General features: G+C 45.7%; 1 protein-coding gene across 4 annotated transcripts in view; it reads left to right on the forward strand.

Moving 5' to 3' along the window:
• Nucleotides 1–22136, forward strand: part of GPAT3 (glycerol-3-phosphate acyltransferase 3) — a 108084-nt gene that overhangs the window by 17944 nt on the left and 68004 nt on the right. The window contains exons 1-2 of one of the 4 annotated variants that reach the window (XM_089303114.1): nt 20224–20473; nt 21260–21554. In XM_089303114.1, coding sequence (XP_089159240.1) covers nt 21414–21554 — 141 coding nt within the window. In that variant the 5' untranslated portion in view covers nt 20224–20473; nt 21260–21413. Of the gene's footprint in view, nt 1–20223; nt 21037–21259; nt 21555–22136 lie in introns of those variants that run through there. The other 3 variants (XM_002716971.6, XM_089303115.1, XM_051819585.3) reach the window with 3 other exon arrangements.

The raw sequence follows: 22136 nt of genomic DNA on the forward strand, positions 1-22136 counted from the left end.
ACATGGTGGAGAAGTGGAATTCAAAGATAAAAATTAGAAAGATAAACTTAGTTTCTTCAACCTAAGCTCCATCAATTTCAAGATATCTTTGGGAGTGATGATACCAGATATTTGGTCCAGCAATAAAAATATTCAGGACCCTCAGAATTTAACCATGTGAATGTAGTCTTTTTTACATTGTTGACTGAGAACAATGAGTGTCCTCTAAATGTTTTTAAGATTAGGAAACAAAAAGAAGAACCCAAATCAGGACTGTAAAGTGGATTCCTAATGGTTTCCCACTGAAATTCTCAAAAGATTGCCCTAGTTTGATGAGAGCTATGAGCAGGAGCATGGTCGTGATGTTGAAGGACTCTCTGACGAAGCTTTCCCAGGCATTTGTCTGCTAAAGCTCTGGCTGGCTTTCTCAATACACCCTCCTGATAAGAGTGGCCCTCCAGAAATTCAGCATGCAAAATGCTGTGAGCATCCCCAAAACTTCTGTCAGGATCCTTGCTACTGTCCATTTTTTTTTTTTTTTTGACAGGCAGAGTGGACAGTGAGAGAGACAGAGAGAAAGGTCTTCCTTTGCTGTTGGTTCACCCTCCAATGGCCGCCACGGCTGGCGCGCTGCGGCCGGCACACCGCGCTGATCCGAAGCCAGGAGCCAGGTACTTATCCTGGTCTCCCATGGGGTGCAGGGCCCAAGCACTTGGGTCATCCTCCACTGCACTCCCTGGCCACAGCAGAGAGCTGGCCTGGAAGAGGGGCAACCGGGACAGACTCCGGCGCCCCGACTGGGACTAGAACCTGGTGTGCTGGTGATGCAAGGCGGAGGATTAGCCTAGTGAGCCGCGGCGCCGGCCGCTCCTGTCCACTTTTGCTTTGACTGAGGCACTTCCAAATTTTGTAGCCGTTGCTTTGGTGGCGCTTTGTCTTCAGGATCCTACTGGCAAAGCCACCTTTCATCTGATGCTACAGATTTTCCAAGAAATGCTTCAAGATTATGATCCCACCTTTCAAAAAGTTTCTACTGAAAGCTCTGCTCTTGTCTGTAGCTGATCTGAGTGCAACAGTTTTGTCATTCATTAAAAGAAAGTTTTCTCCACTTTAATTTTTGGGTAGGAATTGTGTATACTGAACCAATTGAGATGTCTGTGGTATTGGCTGCCGCTTATGCTATTAAGTAGGGCCCTCCTCAATTAGAGCATGAATGACCAAGATTAATTTTTACCTGGCAATTGGTGGATTTTTTGCTGCTGCAGTCTTCATTATCAGCATTATCTCATCTTATCCTTTCTTCAAGTGAGTTATCCATTTGTAAGCTGCTGAGTTCTTTGGGGGCGTTGTTCCCATAAACTTTTCATCATACATCAGTGACTTTACTATCTTTCCATTCAAGTTTCATCACCAATTTGACATTTGTTCATGCTTCAATTTTAGCAGATTGCATATTGCTCTGATAGCAGCTCTTTTCAAACTGATGTCCTTTTTAGTGTCTCAAATTATATCCTGTGCAAATATCATATTACTCAGCTTTTCACTACCACAACGAAAACTAACTTTATAAAGAGAAAAGTCTTTGGCTCATGGTTCTAGAGGTTCAAGCCCAAGAATGGGTGACCCCGTTTGTAGGCCTCTATCTGGCGAGGCTACAAGATGGCAGTGGCAGAGCGTGTGCAAAGGGAAAGAGCACATGGTGAGCCAGGAAGCAGAGCATGGATGGGCCCTCTTGGCATTTGTAACCAGCCGTCTCATGAGAATTACCTTTCAAGTACGTGCCCCAATGACCAAAGGACTTCTCAGTAGGTCCACCTCCTGGACTCTGTAATTGGATTGTTTCTATCCTTTTAGTAGCATCAACTTCTGACTTTAACAGCCTGTATGAGTTCAAGAGCTATATCCTGGGGGCTGGCACTGTAGCATAGTGGGCCCAGCCTCTACCTGCAGTGCTGGCATCCCATATGGGCGCTGGTTCAAGTCTCAGCTGTTCTTCTTCTGATCCAGCTTTCTTCTTATGGCCTGGGAAAGCAGTGGAGGATGGCCCAAGTCCTTGGGCCCCTGCACCTGAGTGGGAGACCTAGGAGAAGCTCCTGGTTCCTGGCTTCAGCTCAGCTCAGCTTTGGTCCTTAGAGCCAATTTGGGAAGTGAACCAGTGGATGAAAGATCTCTCTCTCTCTCTCTCTCTCTCTCTCTTTCACCCTCTGTCTATAATTCTACCTCTCAAATAAATAAATAAAATCTAAAAAACAAACAAACAAACTATGTGCCTTAAAAAAATCCATATCCTGTTCAAATTGTAGCATTCTGCCCCAGGCCCCTTCAAACTCATGTCCTTCTCACATACAACAAAAATCATTCCATCCCTAATAGTTTCGAAGGCTTAACTCAGTGCAGCATTAATTCAAAAGTCCAAAGTCTCATCTGAGACCCCAGGCAAACTCCTCTAGCTGTGAGTCTGTAAAAAAAAGTCCAAGTTACATACTTCCAAGACAATGATGGGACAGGCAGAGGGTACACATTTCCACCTCCAAAGAGAGGACCACCCAAGAGGAAAGGATTAATTTCACTAAAGCAAGATTGAAAATCAGCAGGCGAACTTTAAATTCTAAAGCTCCATGTCTGTTTTCTAGGGCATACGTTTTTGGGGGTCTGGGCTCCCAAGGGATTTGCTGATCGCAACCTAGACTGTTTCTCACAGGTTAGAGTCTCATCTCCTCTGCTCCAGTATATGTTGCCCTGGTGAGGACTCTGTAGCACCTCCAATTCCACATTTCTTCTTGGCATTGCTGTAGAGGAGGCTGTCTACAGTGGTTCTATCCTTGAGAAAGGTCTCTGTTGTGCAAAACAGAGTAGAAGTCTCCATGCCTTCGCGACTTGTTGGTCTCTGATCACCTGACTGATCTCTGAGGCTGCCAGCTGATGTCTGTGGCTTGCCCAGGGTTTCCTGCTGCACTGCTTGTCACTGGTACCCCTATCTTTCTGAGGTGGAATCTCCACTCCCACAGCTTAGACATTGCCCCATCAGGAGCTCTACAAAGGCATTCCAGCCCTGTGGCTCAACTCTTCCTGCTTTCCCAGGTTTTCCTTTGAGTTTCTGCAGAAGCTGCCATGATCTCATAATTCTTGCATCCTGCATGTTTACAAAACTGGCATCACTTGGATGCTGATGCTAGCGTTAGTCACTAGCAAGAGCAAGGTCCAACTTGAACCATGGTTGCAGTCACCAAGTGCTTCACTGACTGGATGCAAGGAAACAAAGCCCTAGGTGGTTTTGAGCAAGCTCTCAAAAGGTGCTCTGGAGTTTCATAACACAATCTCTGCTGGGCCTGGAATGTGAGGAGCAGCCTCAGAGATCTCTGAATTGTCTTTAGTGATCTTTCCCCCTTTGTCTTGCTTGCTAGCACATGCTCCTTTTATTTGCACTAATCTCCTTAAAGCAAGTGGTTTCTTCATTTCACTTTACTTCCCAAAGTAAGCCTCTTCTTCCTTCTCTTGCCAGGCTGCAAATGTTCCTAATCTTTCTGCTGTGCTCATTTTTGCTACCAGTTCTTAGGGTAAAATCCACTAATAGCACCCAGTAACACCCATGTAGTCTGAATGCTTTGCTACCTTGAAATCTCTATCATCTTCAAGTTCAGCCTTTTAGAAAGACTCAGGACACAGGCACAATAAAGCCATGTTCTTGCCACAATGTGACAAGAGTGGCCTTTAGTCCAATTCCCAGTAGAACTCTCATTTCCATCTTGATCTCATCAGCAAGACCTCTACTATCCACATTTTTGTCAGCCTGTTGGTCTATTGTGTCCTAATGAGATCGTCCGTAACACTCTACTTACAGTGTACTATGCTTTCTATAGCCTACTTCTCCAAACTCTTCCAACCTTTTCCTGTACAGAAGTGCCAAAGACTCCTCTACAACTACAGGTATAATTGCAAGAACTGCTCCACTCCTGGTATCAATTTTCTGTTTCACTCAGTTTTCCATTACTATAGCAAAATACCTGAGAAAACTAACTTTATAAAGTGAAAGGTTTATTTTGGCTCATAGTCCTAGAGCAGGGGCTGGAAGGCTTTTTTCTGCCGAGGACCTTTAGATATTTATAATTTGTGGGCCACGCAAAATTATGCTATAGATTTACTGAGTTTCGAGTCCCAACTGCAGTTACCATGGCAGGACCAGACCAAATGATTTTACAGGCGTTATGTGGCCTGAGGCCCGGAATCCCTACCCCATCCTAGAGGTTCAAGTCCAAGACCAGGTGGTTCCATTGGTGAGCCTCTATTTGGCTAGGCTGGAAGATGGCAAGGGTGGAACATGTGTGGAGGAAGCATCACATTGCAAGCCAACCCTCTCATGAGAGTTACCTTCCATGAGCATGCCTCCAGTGACTTAAGGACTTCCAGTAGGCCCACCTCCTAGGCATCCTAATTGGATTAACTTATGACTTGGGGATTTCGCATGAGTTTGGAACTATACATTATTCAAACTATAGATGACATGTTATGATAAGTAAATATAAGCTTATTTTGGTGCAAAAAGTTTTTTGAAATAGTTTTTCTCCCCTAGTGTACCTTCTCCAGGAATATTCTGAAGGCACCTCATCTAGTGCAAAGCTGCATCTTTTTAAAACTTTGTGAGTTTAAAAAAAAAATTTCCTGGCCGGCGTCGCGGCTCACTAGGCTAATCTGCCACCTAGCGGCGCCGGCACACCGGGTTCTAGTCCTGGTCAGGGCGCTGGATTCTGTCCCGGTTGCCCCTCTTCCAGGCCAGCTCTCTGCTGTGGCCAGGGAGTGCAGTGGAGGATGGCCCAGGTGCTTGGGCCCTGCACCCCATGGGAGACCAGGATAAGTACCTGGCTCCTGCCACCGGATCAGCGCGGTGCGCCGGTTGCAGCGCGCCAGCCATGGCGGCCATTGGAGGGTGAACCAACGGCAAAAGGAAGACCTTTCTCTTTGTCTCTCTCTCACTGTCCACTCTGTCAAAAAAAAAAAAAAAAAAAAAAAAAATTCCTGGGAACTGAGAATACTTTAAGGATGGAAGACAGAAAAATCAATCTCTATGACATCTTCCCAGTTGTGAATGTATCTTGGCAAATAATTATACTGTCAGAAATTTATAAATGATGCCAAAATCACCAAATCATCAAGACATTTTGTGTGTGTGCTCCTGCACTTGTGTGTGTGTGTGATGTTATTGCAATGCTTTTACTCCAGAGGTGACGCCTTTAACCAGCCAGGTAGGAACAGAAACCAAGATATTGTTGGTATCATACAAAAAATTCTAATATATAGTCTATTTAAAATGTTATCAAAGATCTGAGTGGTCATTATAATATTGTAATGATTCTTCCAAAATGGGAAGAATATTTTGGGGAGATTGGTAGTGTCAAAGAGGAAACATAATTTTCCTCATAAGTTCATAGTTGCGGCAAAGTCATCTTTGATTTCTGCTGCTATAACAGAGTGAGACAGATTTATGTAATTTATAATGAGTAGAATTTTTGTTATCTCATGTTTCTTGAGGCTAAGAAGTCTAGGATTGAGAGGACACAGCAGGTGAGGGCCTGTCTGTTATAATATCGCAGAAGACATCACATGGGTGAAAAAGAAAGGGAAAGAGGCTAAAGTCATTCTTACATCAGGAACCTACACTGTGATTACTAACCCATTCTCTCTTTTTTTCAATTTTACTGAAGGTACACAAGTTTAATGTATTTCATATATACAGATTTAGGAACATAGTGATACTTCCCACCTTACCTCCCTCCTGCCCATGTTCCAATCCTTTTTTCTCCTCCCTCTCCCATCCCCACTCTTAATTTTTACAGGGAACTACTTTCAGCTTACTTGATGATCATAAGGTTAACCTTATACTAAGTAAAAGAGTTCAACAAATAGTATGAAGGGGAAAAAAAGCACTGTTCCTCAACAGAAGAGACAAGGACTATAAACAATCATCGGATCTCAAAATGTTCATTTCACTCCAACACATTATATTTTAGGTACGCTATTAGTTACCCTTGATCAGGGAAAACATATTATATCTGTCTTTTTTGGACTGGCTTATTTCACTAAGTATAATGGTTTCCAGTTGCATCCATTTTGTTGCAAAAGATGGGATTTCATTTTATTTTTTACAGATAAGTAGTACTCCATAGTGTATTTATATCATAATTTCTTTATCTAGTCTTCAGTTGATGGACATCTAGGTTGGTTGATTCCATATCTTAGCAATTGTGAATTGAGCTGCAGTGAACGAGGGGGTACAGATAACTCTTTCAAATACTGATTTCTTTTGGTTTGGGTAAATTCCCAGGAATGGGATGGCTGAATCATAAGGTAGTTCTATATTCAGATTTCTGAGATATTGCCATACTGTCTTCCACAGTGGCTGGACCAGTTTACATTCTCGCCAATAGTGGATTAGGGTACCTTTTCCCTCACATTCTGTCCAGCATTTGTTGTTTGTTGATTTCTGTATATAACACATTCTGTTGATAACAGCATGGATTCATCCTTGGGGGAAGAGCCTTGAATTATGTCCTAAAGTTTCCACCTCTCCACACTATTGCACAGAGGATTGAATTTCCAGCACATGAATTTTGGAGAACACATCCAAATCACAGAACCCTTGTAAGGCAGGTTAATAAGGGAAAAGCAGCAAATTTATTAATACATACAGTGTACCTCATGTGGGAGAAAACTTAATGAAAGGTAACTCAAAAGATAACTCAAAAGGAAACCCAAAAACACTGCCTTAGAATTTTAGCATACATAGCATCTTTGACAAAGAACAATAAATCTTAGAGAACTAGCAAGACAGAGGAAAGCACTTTAGGCTTCTGGAGATGCGAAATTGTGGGAAGAATCTAATGGAGTAAGGTTTGTTTGTGATTTCCTCTGGTGCCATATCTGGTCTGATAAGAGTTATCTTCTTGTCTTGGTACATTGGAGGCATCTTTCTCAAAGGAATTTTTATGGCTTATTACAGATAGAAAAGGGCAGCTTTGATGGTTCTTCCTGGAATTGCTGTTTACTGGGTGCCTTTAGCTCAAAATAATCAGGAGTTGACATGTTATGGACTGGCATGTTCTAGCTTCCTTGAGTAAGGCATATAAAGGATATTATTGGGGATAAAGCAACTAAAAGTTCTTGAAGAAGAAGACTTTCCCTGAGTGAGAAGTTTCTTTTTTCTTTTTAAAAATGTATTTGAAAGGCAGAGTTATAGAAAGAAGGGTGGGGAGAGAGAGCACCATCATCTGCTGCTTCATGGGTGCAGTTAGCAGGGTGCTAAATCTGAAGTGGAGGACCTGAATGAGCACTCCAGTGTGGGATGTGAGTATCCCAAGCTGTGGCTTAACCTGCTTTACCCTAACACCCTCCCCAGAGTGATCAGTTTCTTAGTGGAAACATTTTTAAAAGTTTTGTTTATTTATCAATTTGAAGTGTAGAGTAGCCAGACAGAGAGGGAGAGAGAGAGTGAGAGAGCTTCCTTCTGCTGATTCACTACCCAAATGCCTGCATCAGCCATGGGTGGGCTTGCCCAAAGCCAGGCAGCTAGAACTGCATCTGGGTTGCCCACAAGGGTGGAAGGAATCCAGGTAATTCTGCCGTCATCTGCTGCATCACAGGTACATTTGCAGGAAGCTGGATTGGAAGTGGAATAGCTGGGGCTCAAACCAGCACTCCAGAATGAGATGCAGGAATCATAAATGGCGGCTTGACTCACTGCACCACAATGCCCACCTCTTAATGGAAACTTTTACGAACATTTTTACTATCTTCCAATTTTATTCACTTTTGTTGTCATCTTCCTCACCTTCCCAGAGGGGCAATGCTCTATGGTGGGGATTTTATCTTAGTATTATCCTGGGGCATAAGTTACTTGGTCATCAAACTTCTCCAATCTTTTTTGTTTTTTATGAAAGAAGGAAAGAAAAAATAAGAAAAACAGAGAAGGAAGGAGGGAGGGAGAGTGAGGAGGAGGAGGAGGGGGCGGAGGGGGAAGGGAGGAGGGAAAAGAGACAAGCTTACTTCTTCATGGAACTCAGCTGTTAGGATTACTGACAATATGAAGCTTTAGCATGGGGTAATGTAAGTCCCAATTAACCAGGTTCTGTTTAACTAGAACAAGCTGAAGTTTATCAACATTCAAATATCTACTGAAAGAGATTGGGCAGTTGATGAAAATGAAGAAGTGGATGGGGTTATGAAAATTTTTGATAAGTAATTATGCACAAAGCGTTTGTTATTTTCCTCTTCAGTCTCCTATGCTATAAGAAACACATGAATGCCACTGTGATGATGAGAGGCCAGGGTAAAATAGCACACAGTGAGAGGTTATATCCTAATGGAGTGTAAGCTGAGGGTTGCCTTGGTCTAGAACACCACCCCAAAATAAGACTGCAGGAAGCCAGAATATGATACCTTAAAATAGATTTCTGTGGCATATTTTGAGCTAGAGAGAAACTGCAGGCAAAATAGTAACTGAAAAGCTGTCCTGTTGTGAATTTACCTCCACTCTAAAGGAAATCTACATTAGTAACAGTATCTGTATATGAGCTGCTCCCAAATACCCTTCATTGCCTAAGAGACTCTTCATCTGCAGGAGACAACCTCTGTTCACTCTACATTTCATCCTCTCACCCTCTCTTGCCTCCTCCATCCCTCGGGAGACCCCCAGAAGCCTTGTCTGTAGTATAGGATGCTATTTATGTCAACTTAATTAGTAATCTAGCCAAAGAACCTAGAAGACTACAAAGAAGCTAGTTTTCCTTCTTCTAAACCTGATTTTAAGTAAATCTAGAAAATTTGATTTTAGTTTTGATATGTGGGCAGTGAATTCAAATTTTCTAAAAATGTTGCTTGGACATTTATAAAGGCCAAATGGCCTGTTGCTGTCTGGCTTATGACAGCTGTTGAGGAGAGCCTGGACTTTCTGGTTGGAAGTCTCTCCTTTCTTGGGTATACATTTCTCCAAGCTGCATCCCTTCCTCTTTGAGACATTTTATTCTGTTCAACAAGTGTGCTTCATTGTATGCATAACAGTTTGTCCTGGGATGAAAATTCTCACCACTAGTTCTCACTATGAGGAAACTTTATATAGTAAGTTTGGAAATCAAGCCTATGTCAGTGGTTCCAGTAAACTTGTAGATTAGATTCTATGGGGCCACATCCTAAATTTAGAAGTTACACTCTAAGTCTACCCATAAAGAAAAAGTTGGATGTGTCGATCATTCTCAGTTTCCTAGCAACTCTGTCATGGGGGCCATGAGATGTCATCTCACCATGTCAGTTTCCATCCAGTGTTGGCATAGATTCATTGCATCTCAGTCTAAGCACAGATGAAGTATTTGCCTGGACTTGGGGGCTGAGTGGTTTGAAAATACTTAAAAAAAAAAAAAAAAAAAAAAAAAGATGGGGCCAGCACTGTGGTGTAGCTGGTAAAGCTGCTGCCGCCTGCAGTGCTGGCATCCCATATGGACACTGGTTCATGTCCCAGCTGTTCCACTTCTGATCCAGCTCTCTGCTATGGCCTGGGAAAGTAGTAGAAGATGGCCCAAGTGCTTGGGCCCCTGAACCCACATGGGTCTGAGACCCAGAGGAAGCTCCTGGCTCCTGGCTTCGAATCGGCGCAGCTCCTGCCGTTGTGACCATCTGGGGAGTAAACCAGCATATGGAGGACCTTTCCCTCTCACTGCCTCTGCCTCTCTGTAACTCTTTCAAATAAATAAATTTATTTGAAAGGCAGAGTTAAAGAGGCAGAGGCAGAGAGAAAGAAGGCTCTCTTCCAGGAGCCAGATCTTCTTTCGGATCTCCCACGTGGGTGCAGTTTTTGCCCAAGGACTTGGGCCATCTTCTACTATTTTCCCAGGCCATAGCATAGAGTTAGATCAGAAGTGGAGCAGCGGGGACTCGAACTGGCACCCATATGGGATGCTGACACTGTGGGCGGCGGCTTTATCAGCTACACCAAGGCACCGGTCCCTCCTCCAAATATTTTCAATCCAGGGTTGGTAGAATCCACAGAAGTGGCTATACTTTTTTTTATACTTGTAAAAGTATAGTCTGGGGACTCCCAAAAATCCTCACACTCATTCAGGGGGTCTATAGGCCCAAAACTATTTTTTATAATACTAAGATATTATTTTTCTTTTTAAAAAATTTTTGTTCTCTTACATATGTGATTGATAATCTTTTTGATGGGTCAACCTGGCCAGGATACAATCCCCCGTTATTCAAACACTAACCTGGTGTTGCTGGAAATTTATTTTGTAGATATGATTAAATTCTATAATCAATTGACTAAGTAAAAGGAAGATCACCCCAGATAATCTGGACAGGCCTGATTTAATCAGTCCAAAAGCCTTAAAAGCCAAGTTGGGGGCAGGTGTTGTAGTCCACCAGATTAAGCCAATACTTGGGATACCTACATCTCACATCTGAATGCCATTTGAAGTCCTAACTACTCCACTACCTATCCTGCAAATGCTCCTGGAAAGGCAGTGGATGAAGGCCTCAGTACTTGGGTCATTGCCATCCAAGTGAGAGACCTGCATGGAGATCTAGGTTTCTGACTTTGTCCAGCTTAGCTGTCACTATTGTAGGCATTTGGGGAATGAACCAGAAGATGAAGGACTTTTTTCTCTTCTTGTCTCTCCCTATGTCACTTTGACTTTCAAATAGATGAAAATAAGTAAGTAAACATTACCAAAAAAAGCATTTGGTAGTTGTGAAATCAACATTCTTTTAATATATAACATGCAATAATTCCAATCCCAATAGCTTCCAAGTCTTAACTCAACCAGGCATTAATTTGTAAGCTGAAAGTCCAGTGCTTCTTCAGAGACTCAAAGCAAGCTTTTCTGGCTGTGAGCCCCTGTAAAAATCAAACTCAAATTATATTAGTCCAAGAACAATGGCAGGACAGGCACAGAATATAGATTCCCATCCCAAAAGGAAGAAACAGCAGTAACTGGGCCAAAGCAGGACAGAGACCTAGCAGAGCAAAGATTAAATTCTTTAAGATTTATTTATGTATTTGAAAGTCAGAGTTTCCTTTGAGATTTAGTTGAAGTTATGGTATCTTTTTTATTTTATTTAAAAAAAAAATTTATTACTTTATTTGAAAGAGTTACAGAGAGAGGTAGAGCCAGAGAGAGAGAGAGAGAGGTCTTCTATCTGCTGGTTCACTCCCCAAATGACCACAACGGCCAGAGCTGAGCTGATCCGAAGCCAGGAGCCAGGAGCTTCCTCTGGGTCTTCCCATGTGGGTGCAGGGGCCCAAGGACTTGGGTCATCTTCTACTGTTTTCCCAGGCCATAGCAGAGAGCTGGATCAGAAGTGGAGCAGCCGGGTCTTGAACCGGCACCCATATGGGATGCCGGCGCTTCAGGCCAGGGCATTAACCCACTGTGCCACAGTGCCGGCCCCAGTTCTTACAGGTTTAAGTCTCATCTCTGCAGCTCAGCCAGGCATCACTCTAGAGACAGTGGCTTTGCCCCAGTGACAGATCTCTGCCTGGGCCTCCAGGTTTTCCCGGAGGTCTCCATGCCTCTGTGGTTTTGTTGGTCTCTACCCACATAGTGCTTTTCCGAGGCTGCACACTGATATCAGTGGCCTTCCCAGGTGAGCATTCCCTCTACGTCTCTGGAATCCCTTCTTTGGCTCCACTCCTACAGCTCCTCTAGGCATCACCCCACAGGCAGGGACTCCAACCTTGCAGCAGACTTTTGCCTAACTTTCCAGGCTTTCCTCTGAAATCTCAGTGCGTGCACACTGCCATGGCCCCATAACTCTTGCACCCCGAGGCCCTGAAACACCAGCATGATGTGGACACCAGCCAAGGTGTGTTGCAAGCTGCACCTGGGACCACTTGAACCAGGGCCACAGCCCCTGAGTGAACACAGGGAAACAAATCCTAATGACTGTGCATGAGGGAGGCACCTGCATTCCATAATACTGTTTTGTCCTTCCGGGCCTCTAGGCCGTGATGAGCCTGTCTGAAACACCTTCAGTGTATTTCCTCATCGTTTGCCTGATAAGCACATATCTCCCTTTTACCTGCACTCATCTCTTTAGCAAGTGGTTTGTCCACTGCACTCTCCTGTCCTGAACCTGCTTTTTCTAGTCCTGGCTCCACTTTCAATTCTAGCTTCCTGCTAATGTGTACCTCTGGAGGCAGCAGATGACAGCTCAAATACTTGGCTCTCTGCCACCCACATGGGAGATCTGGACCAGACTCCTGGTTTTGGCCTGGCTCAATTGGGCTGTTGCAAACATTTGGGGAGTGAACCAGTGCATGGAAGATGTATGTCTGTATGTCTCCCTTTCAAATAAATAAAAGTTACAAAATAAAGATGTAAATAAAATGTTGAATTTCCAAAAAGTTAGACTGATATTATTTAACTGTATGTTTAAAGTTAATTTCCATTAATAAAGCGTCTCTTCTTTGTGTTAAAATCTACCTTCTGCTTTCTTTGAAAGAATGAATTTATATCATTTATCAAGGCTATTTCAGGTTTTTTGTTGCTTGCTTTTGTTTTTGCAGCCTAAAATAAAAATGTCAAATATGATTTTATTTCTCATAATGTCTTAATTTTGTACTTTTAGGTTAGAACAGACTTAGATTGAATTAAGTGTTGTTCAGTTTACCATATGATTGAAGAAAAGGGTACCAACCTTGGAAGAAACACCACATCTAATAAGCAAGCCAAAGACAAAATCTTAAATAATGTAGTGCTTTAAAAAAATGTAAAAAGTTAAATTTCATTTTCTTTAGGCTAAAGCTAGAGAGAAGACCCCAAGCCTCTTTGATTTAATCTGATTCTTATTACTTAAGGTTTCAGCATATCATTTACTCATGCCTTTGTTTACTATGTATTAAAATGGATAGTACTGTTACTTAGTAAGTGAAATCTTACCAAATGTTTCAATCTCATTAAAAGCTCAAAAATCTGGGTCAAAAATACTGGATACTACTGTTATGGGATGATGAACGTGATCTTGATTCTTGTCATATGTTAAAGAATTTCCACACAGACAGGGACAGTTAGCAAAGCGAGATTTATTAGAGAAGCCTCCAGCTGCAGCAGGCAGGAAGGGTCTCCAAGGGAGGAGCTGCCTAGAAAGCCTGGGGGTACTGACTCTTTTATATACAGAAGTTAACCAATCAGGGGAGGAGCAGACTAACAATTAACAACCAATCAGACATCTAGAATAACAACCAGAGGGCTGAGATAGCAACCAATCACAGGCAGGGATAAAAACCCATCAGAGGGCTGGAATTTGTAGTCAGGGATAGCCTGTTCTTTTGATAAAACTAAGTGTTGGTAAAGATAACCCTCTGGGAAGAAGCACTTTGCCCACTCTTAAAGGGACTCTGTCCCTTTTTTCATTCTGACAGAGACCTAATCTGCCCATTAGCCTAACTCCTCACACTGTTTCTGAATTGACAGTACTGCTTGGAGACCCAAAATGTTACTCTTATGCCTTAGTGAAACCAAGAGCTTATGGAAATCAGGTAATCAATGCAGTTTTAGCTTAGATTCATCTAACAGTGGAATGCATGAGTCTTTGATCCCAACCTGTGGTTATTTCCCCTGTTCTGGAATGCAAAATTGGAATAGACATTTGCAGCAATTAGTAGGGTCATCATGTTGAATACCTAACCAGTGGACTGAGGCATTTGAATGACAGATAGGAGGGAAGCTGTGTGAGTGCATGTGTGTATGAGGGAAGCATTATGATGTGGTCGCAGACCCAGAGAAAAAGAAACCCTGCATAAACCAGGGAAAAATTTTGAGGAAGATTTTGTTGGAATTCACTGGAAGTTGATGTAAATTGTGGCATCTGAAGGACTCCAGGGGATGTCACTCCCAAAACATGGCATCTTGGTGGCAGTTTACTTGGAAAACAGCAAATACTAAAAGAGGCTTTTCTCCAACATTTCCTTTAAAAATTTTAAAAAATCTTTTTTAAATGATTTATTTGTTTGAGAGGCAAAATAGCGCAGAAGGAGAGACAGAGAGAAGGGTCAATTTTCCATATGCTGGTTTGTTTCCCAAATAGCTGCAATAGCCAGGTCTGGGCCAGGCCAAAGCCAGGAACCAGGAACTCCATCTGGTCTCCCACTTGGGTGGCAGGGGCCCAAGCTCCTGAGCCACCTTCTGCTGCTTTCCCAGGACCATTATCTGGGAGCTGTATTAGAAGCAGAGCAGCCAGGACTCAAGGGCATTCCAGTATATGGGGTGCTAACTGGCAAGCAGCAGCTTAACCTGCACACCACAGCGCCAGCCCTTCCAACATTGCTTTTTTTACCTAAAGACCAGATCTGCAAAAGGCAATAAAACTACTTTTTATCCTCTCTCCCACCCTGTTGTTTCATAAACCAAGGAGTATTACCGAAGAGACTGAAAGTCAAATCTCATACCCAGAGTCCAGATGAACTTTGTCCCCATCCACTGTCTCTTGTTGGAGAGCAGAGAATACCCCCTAAAAGGTGGTAATTCTTTTGGCATGTTAAGCATTTGACCTAAAGGAGAAGCTTGTATTGCTTCTGCCTACCCGAGCACCAGGAGAACCTTTCTGAATTCTCTTAAGTGCATGAAGACTAAGACTGCAAAAGGGAATAACACAACTGCCTTTCTTCTGCACGATGAAGTCTGATTATCTATCTCAGAGAAAAAAAAAAAAAAAAAAGCCTGAGGAATGCAAACACACCTGGATGGACCTTCCTGTTCCTTGGGCTCATTCAAATTCCAAAGAGAACCTCTTTGCAAGCTGTCTCTGTGTGTGGGGTCATTCACTCCCCCTTGGCTTCCTGCCCTCTGGAAAAAGAGTTGTGAGATGCTGAACGATACCACACCAGGTGGTGTCACCAGGTAATCATGCCCTTTCCTTGTTTTCCTCAGTTTTATTCCAGCGAAGCTTCACAGGTAAAGGGAAAACTTGCCTTTGCCTTCATGCTGTTCTTTGGGCCTATTCACCTTCCCTAAAATACCTTACTCTTCCCCTAAAATTGTTTGTTACCCCTCCCTCTGGGGAGGGACTCCAAAATTGGATCCTTTTTGTATGTTCAGTGTCACGGAGGCAGTAAGGAAGTTGACACTGCATACCAAGAGCACAGCTTTATTCAGCGACGGAAGAATGGAAAAGCAGGATCCTGGCTGGCTAATGGACTTGTCTGACTGCTGGCAGCTGAGGAGTCAGAGGACGAACGCACTAGTAGGTGGCAGGAATATTAAGGTTTCCCCCCACCACGCCTTCTAACCCCCAGGAAAACGGTAGTGTAAATCTGAAGAATCACAGAGCCCCTTTTTGTCCTTTTATGTCTTTTTGCTGGTTGCCAGGATGCACATCAGCTGTCATGGTGGGAGTGGTTTTCTGGATGGAAATTGGATTATATGAAGCTGCAGGTCTGCTTGAGGTCACATTATCAGCTATTTTGATGTCACTGATTCAAACCAGCTGGCTTGCTTAGGGACGTCTGCTATAAGCCATCAGTTCTCAAAGAGAATTTTGTTTTGTTTTTAATTAGCTTTTAAAGATTTATTTAAGCCGGCGCCCCAGCTCACTAGGCTAATCCTCCTACTTGCGGCGCTGGCACACCGGGTTCTAGTCCTGGTCGGGGCGCCAGATTCTGTTCCGGTTGCTCCTCTTCCAGGCCAGCTCTTTGCTGTGGCCCGGGAAGGCAGTGGAGGATGGCCCAAGTACTTTGGGCCCTGCACCCCATGGGAGACCAGGATAAGTACCTGGCTCCTGCTATCAGATCAGCGCTATGCGCGCTGGCCGTGGTGGCCATTGGAGGGTGAACCAACGGCAAAGGAAGACCTTTCTCTCTGTCTTTCTCTCTCACTGTCCACTCTGCCTGTCAAAAAAAAAAAAAAAAAAAGAAATGCTTTTACCTCAAGGTCCAGAAGTGGCTTCTTCACTTGCTGTCTAGCCTTATAAGAACTTGTCCCAGGACTTGGTCCTTTATTCTGGCTACCATCTGTAATGATGGCTCAATAAGCCTTTTTATCTCACAGATCTCTTGGTCTTAAAAGTTTTGGTTTAATATCTTATACCCTAAATGCTGTTCATATTGGCCACAATTACTGTCAGAGCAGGGGCTTCAAGAATATGCCAACAACAAATGAACTCTCTGTAGAGGCCAGCCCTTCAGAATCAATCATTGTTTAAAAAGACCCATTTATTTATTTATTTATTTGAAAGGCAGAGCAATAGAGAGAGAGAGATATCTTCCATCTGCTGGTTCACTCCTCAAACGCCTACAACATTAGGTTTAGACCAGTCCCAAGCAAGGAGCCAGGTTTCCAACTACATGGGTGGCAGGAGCCCAAGTACTTAGGCCGTCATCTGCTGCCTTCCCAGGTGCGTGGAATCGGAGCAGCCAGAACTCTAACTGGCACTCAACTATGGGATGCAGGTCTCATCAGCAGTGGCTTAATGCATTGCTTCACAATGCTGACCCCAGAATCAATTATTTTTACCGTGGTTCTCAGAGACTTATCTGGAATCCTTCCCCCCTCCTGGCCTTTTGTTATCAGTTAAACATAAAACTCCCCTACTATTTAAAAAATTTTGTCTTCCCTTTCTCCCATTCTTTTAAAATTTTTATATATTTATTTTTATTTGTTTGGCAGAGACAGAGATCTTCCATCTGCTCCTGGTTTACTCCCCAGTTGCTTGCAACAACTGGGGTAGGCCAGGTGTTATATATTAATGTTAGCCATTGCAAAACACACCAAACACCGGAGTAAGAGAAAGGGTTTATTGGGGAATACCCAACAGACCGGAGTGAAGGGGCGGCGAAGGAAAAAGAGAGAAAGAGAGTATAAGAAAGAAACAGAGAGGAGGGAGAAGAGAGACGAGAGGAGGCGAGAAGCCAAGAGAGCGCAGGAGAGAAGGATCAAGAGAGCATGTGGTCAGGAACAGGCCCTTTTAAAGCTTTGCCTGAGGGTGGGCAGGGAAGCAAGAGCAGCAAATCCCATTAGGATGGGGGTGGAGCCTGACTCAGGTAGCTAGGCCATGTGGCCACCTGGCTAAAACTGCACCAGTTTCCTAACACCAGGCCAATGTGGAAAACTCAAGCTGGGTCTCCCATGTGGTGTCAGGAACCCAAGTACTTGAGCCAACACCTGCTTCTTCCCAGGGTGGGAATTAGCAGGAAGCCTGAATTAAAAACAGAGCTAGAAATCTAATGCAGCTCTCCAATATGGGATGTGGGCATCCCAGGCAGTGTCTTAACCACTGCACCAAATGGTCCCTAAAACTCATGTCTTTGTGCATGCCCTAAGATGGGTAGGGAACATCTGACTTAGGAGCCATGCAAGGCCTGCCAAATTATTTGGTTTGACCTTGCCAAGGCAACTAAAGATGGGACTCAAAATTCAACAAATCCATAGCAGGCTAATCTTTAAGTTGGTAATTTTGTATGACCTGCAAATGATGTTATAAATATCCAAATAGCCCTTGGCAGAAAAAAGGTTCCCCACCCCTGCTAAGCGTTTGCTACTCCAAGTGTCATCTATAGACCAACAGCACCAGCATCACCTGGGTGCTTCTTAGAAATTTAGAATTCAAGCCCTATCTCTGCCTTTCTGACTCAATCTACATTTTAGCAAGAACTCCTGGGATTCCCACCCACATTTAAGTTTTAGAAGCTGTGGACTAGACATTAATCCCATACCTTCAGTCTCCTTTACAATTTCCTTTGACCTCGAGAGCTAAGGCTCTGCAAATCCACATCCAATCGGTTAAGAGCAGACTAGTGAAGAACTAGTTAGGTTTCACAGTGAGTTCTGTCAAAGACTGTTATTTTAGGATGGGAAGGGACATTAGGAATTATGGAAGCATAAAGAGACCATGTGATTTGCCACTCAAATCAAGACATTTCATAAAGGAATGGTAACACTATTAAAGGATATGCCACAGGGCCTGCCTGAACTGTGGTATAGTGGGTTAAGTTGCCTCCTGCGATGCTAGATCCCATTTGAGTGCCGGTTTGAGTCCCACCTGCTCTACTGTGCATGCGACTCCATGTTAACGTGCCTGGGAAAAGCAGCAGAAGATGACCCAAGTGCTTGGGCCCCTGCCAACCATGTGAGAGACCCAGATGGAGTTCCAGGTTCCTGGCTGCAGCATGGCCCAGTCATAGCCATTGTGGCCATTTGGGGAGTGCGCCAGCACTCTCTTTCCCTCTGTCTGAACTCTGGCTTTTCAAACAAAACAAAACAAAGTTATGTCAGGACAGCAGAGAAAACAAAACAGAAAACAGGATCCTGGACAATTTCATTACTGGGCACAATTGATAAAGTTGAAATCCATAATCTCTCAATCCTACTAACACCCTCTCCAGGTGGCTGGTATTGCCCTGATTTCACAGCTGCAGGCAAGTAGAGTGGGTTGAATTGCAGCCTCTTCAAAGGTAAGTCCAAGTCCCAGCACCCATATCTGTGAAAGTGACCTTATTTGGAATAAGGATGTTTGGAGATGAAGTATCATTAAATGAAGGAGCTGATAACACCATCTTGGATTAGGGTGGGCCCTAAATCCAAGCAAATGTGTGTCTTTGTAACAAGAGAAAGAGGCCACAGGGAGTCTGAAGAAGAGGTTGGAGTGATGTCTACCATCTAAGGGACTCTGGGAGCCACCGGTGGCTGGAGGAGGCCAGGAAAGATTCTCCCGGTAGCCTTTAAGGGGAGCATCACCCTGCAGACAGAGACCTTGACTTCAGACCCTAGCCTCCAGAACTGAGAACAAATTTCCACTGCTTAATTAAAAGCACTACAATGGTGATTTAAGGCAGCCCTAGGAAGGAAATGCAGTCAGTGAGGGGAGTTGGGACTGCAGGAAGGGAGGATCAGACTGGCTTCACGTCTTCAAGGTGTAGTGGAGTGACAGAAAGGGAGACAAGGAGGGGGACAGGCCAGGAGCTTGTCCTTCAGGTGTCACTGCAAAAGTGAGCCCTTGTGTCCCTTGGGATCTTACCTTGGCTCTCCTGTGTTTTTAGGTGGAAAGCAGAACTTTTGAGCCAGGCTGCCTTTAGATCTCTGCATGGAGCTTTACAAAGCAGTTCCAGAAAGCAACCCCCAAGCCAAAACTAGTTCACGGAGTTTGGCTGTGAGCAGTAAACATCACCAGATAGGCAGGCGCAGCAGGTGAAGTAGTGGCTTGGAAACTCCAGTCATTGTTGGAATGCCAGCGGGAGTCCCAGTTCCTCAGCTTCTGATCCAGCTTCCTGCTGGTGCACCCTAGGAGGAAGCAGATGATGGCTCAAGTGCTTAGGCCCCTGCCACCCACATGGGAGCCCTCAAGCTGGGGTTCTGGGCTCCTGGTTTCAGCCTCGACCAGCTCTGGCTGTTGCGGGAATTTGAGGAGTGAATCAGTAGATGCAAGATTCTTTCCAGCTGAAGATAATAACTTAAACATTTTTTTTACAGATTTATTTATTTGAAAGAGAGAGAGGTCTTCCATCCACTGATTCACTCCCCAATTGGCCAGAACAGCCAACCTGAAGCCAGGAGCGTCTTCCGGGTCTCCCACGTGGGTGCAGGGGCCCAAGGATTTGGGCCATCTTCTACTGCTTTCCCAGGCCATAGCAGAGAGCTGGATTGGAAGTGGAGCAGCCGGGACTAGAACCAGCGCGCACATGAGATGCCGGTGCTTCAGGCCAAGACGTTAGCCTGCTGTGCCATAGCGCCGGCCCCCAATAACTTAAAATTTAATAAAATCACTGGCAGTTGTGTGCACTCAGGGCTAGAATGTGCTTGAGCACAAGACTTTCGCCTGAACTTTTGCCTGAATGTGTAAAAATCTTTGAGATTTTGTGCTAAACACTCATTTTTAGCAAGGACTTTGGGCCACTTCCCGCAGTCGTTTTCCTTGTTTTGGTAACTGGCAGCCCATACAGACCTTTAATTTTGGGAAACCAAGTTTGACCCTTATGCATTGCTGAGTGGATTCTGACCCCTTCAGTGCTTGTGTGTGGTGGAGGGGATGTGGTATGTGACACCCACCTGGCAGCAGGTGCAGAGGACAAACATTTTCGTTCTTTGCAAAGGGAGGGGGGCTTTTCGTTTCCTCAGCTCCCCACTTCCTGCACACCCTGGGCAGGGATCCTTTTCTCTGCAGTATTTGCTGCTAGCACCGCTTCAGTTCAGTTTGCCGGCCCTCCCTGTTTTTCCAGATTGAAAACAACCCGGAAAGATCTCTGTCGGAGATTTTTGGCCCGATGCAGAGATCGAGGTCTGATTCGGCGGCGATCTGGAAACCCTGGGAGGCCCGAGTTTCTCACTGACTCCCGTTCTCAACAGCCCTTCTCGGGCTCATTCTCAACAGCAGCTGAACCGCAGTGGAGCAAACAGCTTCAGGGAATTGACCTTCAGCGCCCTTCTTGGGAAGGGAGGGGCGGGGGATTGGAGAGGCACCCGATACCCCCGAGCCCCGCAGCGTGGCGGAGGCGGGCTCCTGCCTGGGCCTCCGTGCGGTTAGTGCGCAGACTGCGGGGGATGGAAGGGAGCAGCCGAGGGGTCTGTCAGGCAGATGGCGGCCGAGCGGATTAAGAGTCTGGTGGAGGGAGCTTGCTACTCTCTGGAGAAGCAAGATTCAGCCCCACAGCTTCGGAGGGGAGGCAGGCGTGAGAGCCTCTGATGCGACATAAACGGCTGCTCGTCCGCCTTTCCCTCGTCTGCCCTTTCAGTCGTTTTTATACACCCGCGCAAACAAGATCGTCCAAGTGGTTGATTCCGGGGGCGAAGGAAAGCGGATGGAAAAGCCCCAGAAAGAAAGCAGACGTGCTGGGGAAGGCGTGGCGCGGGGGAAGGAGGGAGGCCGTCCTGCGGGATGCGGCTCTGGACCTGGGAGCTCCCCGTTGGGTGGCGGAGGAGGTGGGGCGAGGGCAGCGCGTTGAAAAGCCGGAACGCAGCCAGCCACCCGCACAGCCCGCAGCCCGGAGGCGGCGGAGCTGGGCGCCCGCAGGGATCCTCGCTCCGGGAGCGCCCGCGTGAGTCACCCGCTGAGCTGTCGCAATCGTCACCCAGAGGAAACCAGGCACGGGGCGGGGCGCGTCCCTGGTGCGCTGGCGCGCTCTGCCCGCGCCGCGGTGTCCCTGGGCTCCCGCCTGCTCGGGTCCTCTGGCCGGCGGGCTCCAGCCCTAACCCCGGGCCGTAGCGCAAGAAGAGTTAACTGGCGCGGCCAGGAGCGCCTGAGGAGGAAGGAAGGAAATTGCTGCGATCCTGAAAGTTTTTTACTTCCTCTCTTCTTTGTCCCGCAGAGGTGAGTGCCGAGAGGCTGCGGCGGCTGCGGCACTGACTTTCCGGGGGCTGGGCTTGCGCTCCGCTCCCGCAGCCCTCCCTGGCCTGCCCGGGGACCGCGCAACGTCGCGCTCGGACCTCCACCGCGGATCTCTCGAGCGCGTGCGGCGAGCCATGGACGGCGCAGACCTGGCCGGGAAGATCCTGTCCACCTGGCTGACGCTGGTGCTCGGCCTCATCCTGTTACCTTCGGCCTTTGGCGTGTCCCTGGGCATCTCTGAGATCTACATGAAGATCCTGGTGAAAACTTTAGAGGTGAGGGCCCGGGGGGATGCGCCCCGCAACTCTGAGGGCTTACGGCCAGGACCCGTGTTCGCGCGGGCAGAGCCCAGTTGACGCGAGGGGTCCAGCGGCCAAGGTCGGTGGTCGGGGAACCCGTGTGCTTCGGCTTCGCTCCCGCACTAGCGCAGCCAGCTCCACAGCTTCTCCCGAAGAACCCGAGGGAAACGGGCTGAGATCACTGGACCACCCTACTGTTTCCTCCCCGTTTTATTATTCCTGTTTTATCGATTAGAATAACAATGCGACCGCCTTGGTACTGGCACCGTCTGTATCCCACGTGCCCTGCAGCTGTCACTCCCCTGGTTTTTACAACCTCAGGTTTCAGAGGTCCTTTCGTGTACTAAGGCATCCTGTCCGGGGAGGCATCCTGTTCTACTGTGCACCGAAGATAAGAACCCAATTGCTGGATGGCAGAAAGACATCTGATTTTATTTTAGTGGAGTCATGGAAATTTTATCTGACCGATGGCATTTGAAATGCCATTGAGAGGGTGTATTCTTTGACCTCAGCTCTGTCTATTCTGTTATTTCCAATAACAGAAGTGGGCGTAGGAAG

This window comes from Oryctolagus cuniculus, chromosome 8 (assembly GCF_051225735.1).
Source record: "Oryctolagus cuniculus isolate XC-2025 breed Fujian yellow rabbit chromosome 8, ASM5122573v1, whole genome shotgun sequence".
NCBI classification, from domain to species: Eukaryota; Metazoa; Chordata; class Mammalia; order Lagomorpha; family Leporidae; genus Oryctolagus; species Oryctolagus cuniculus.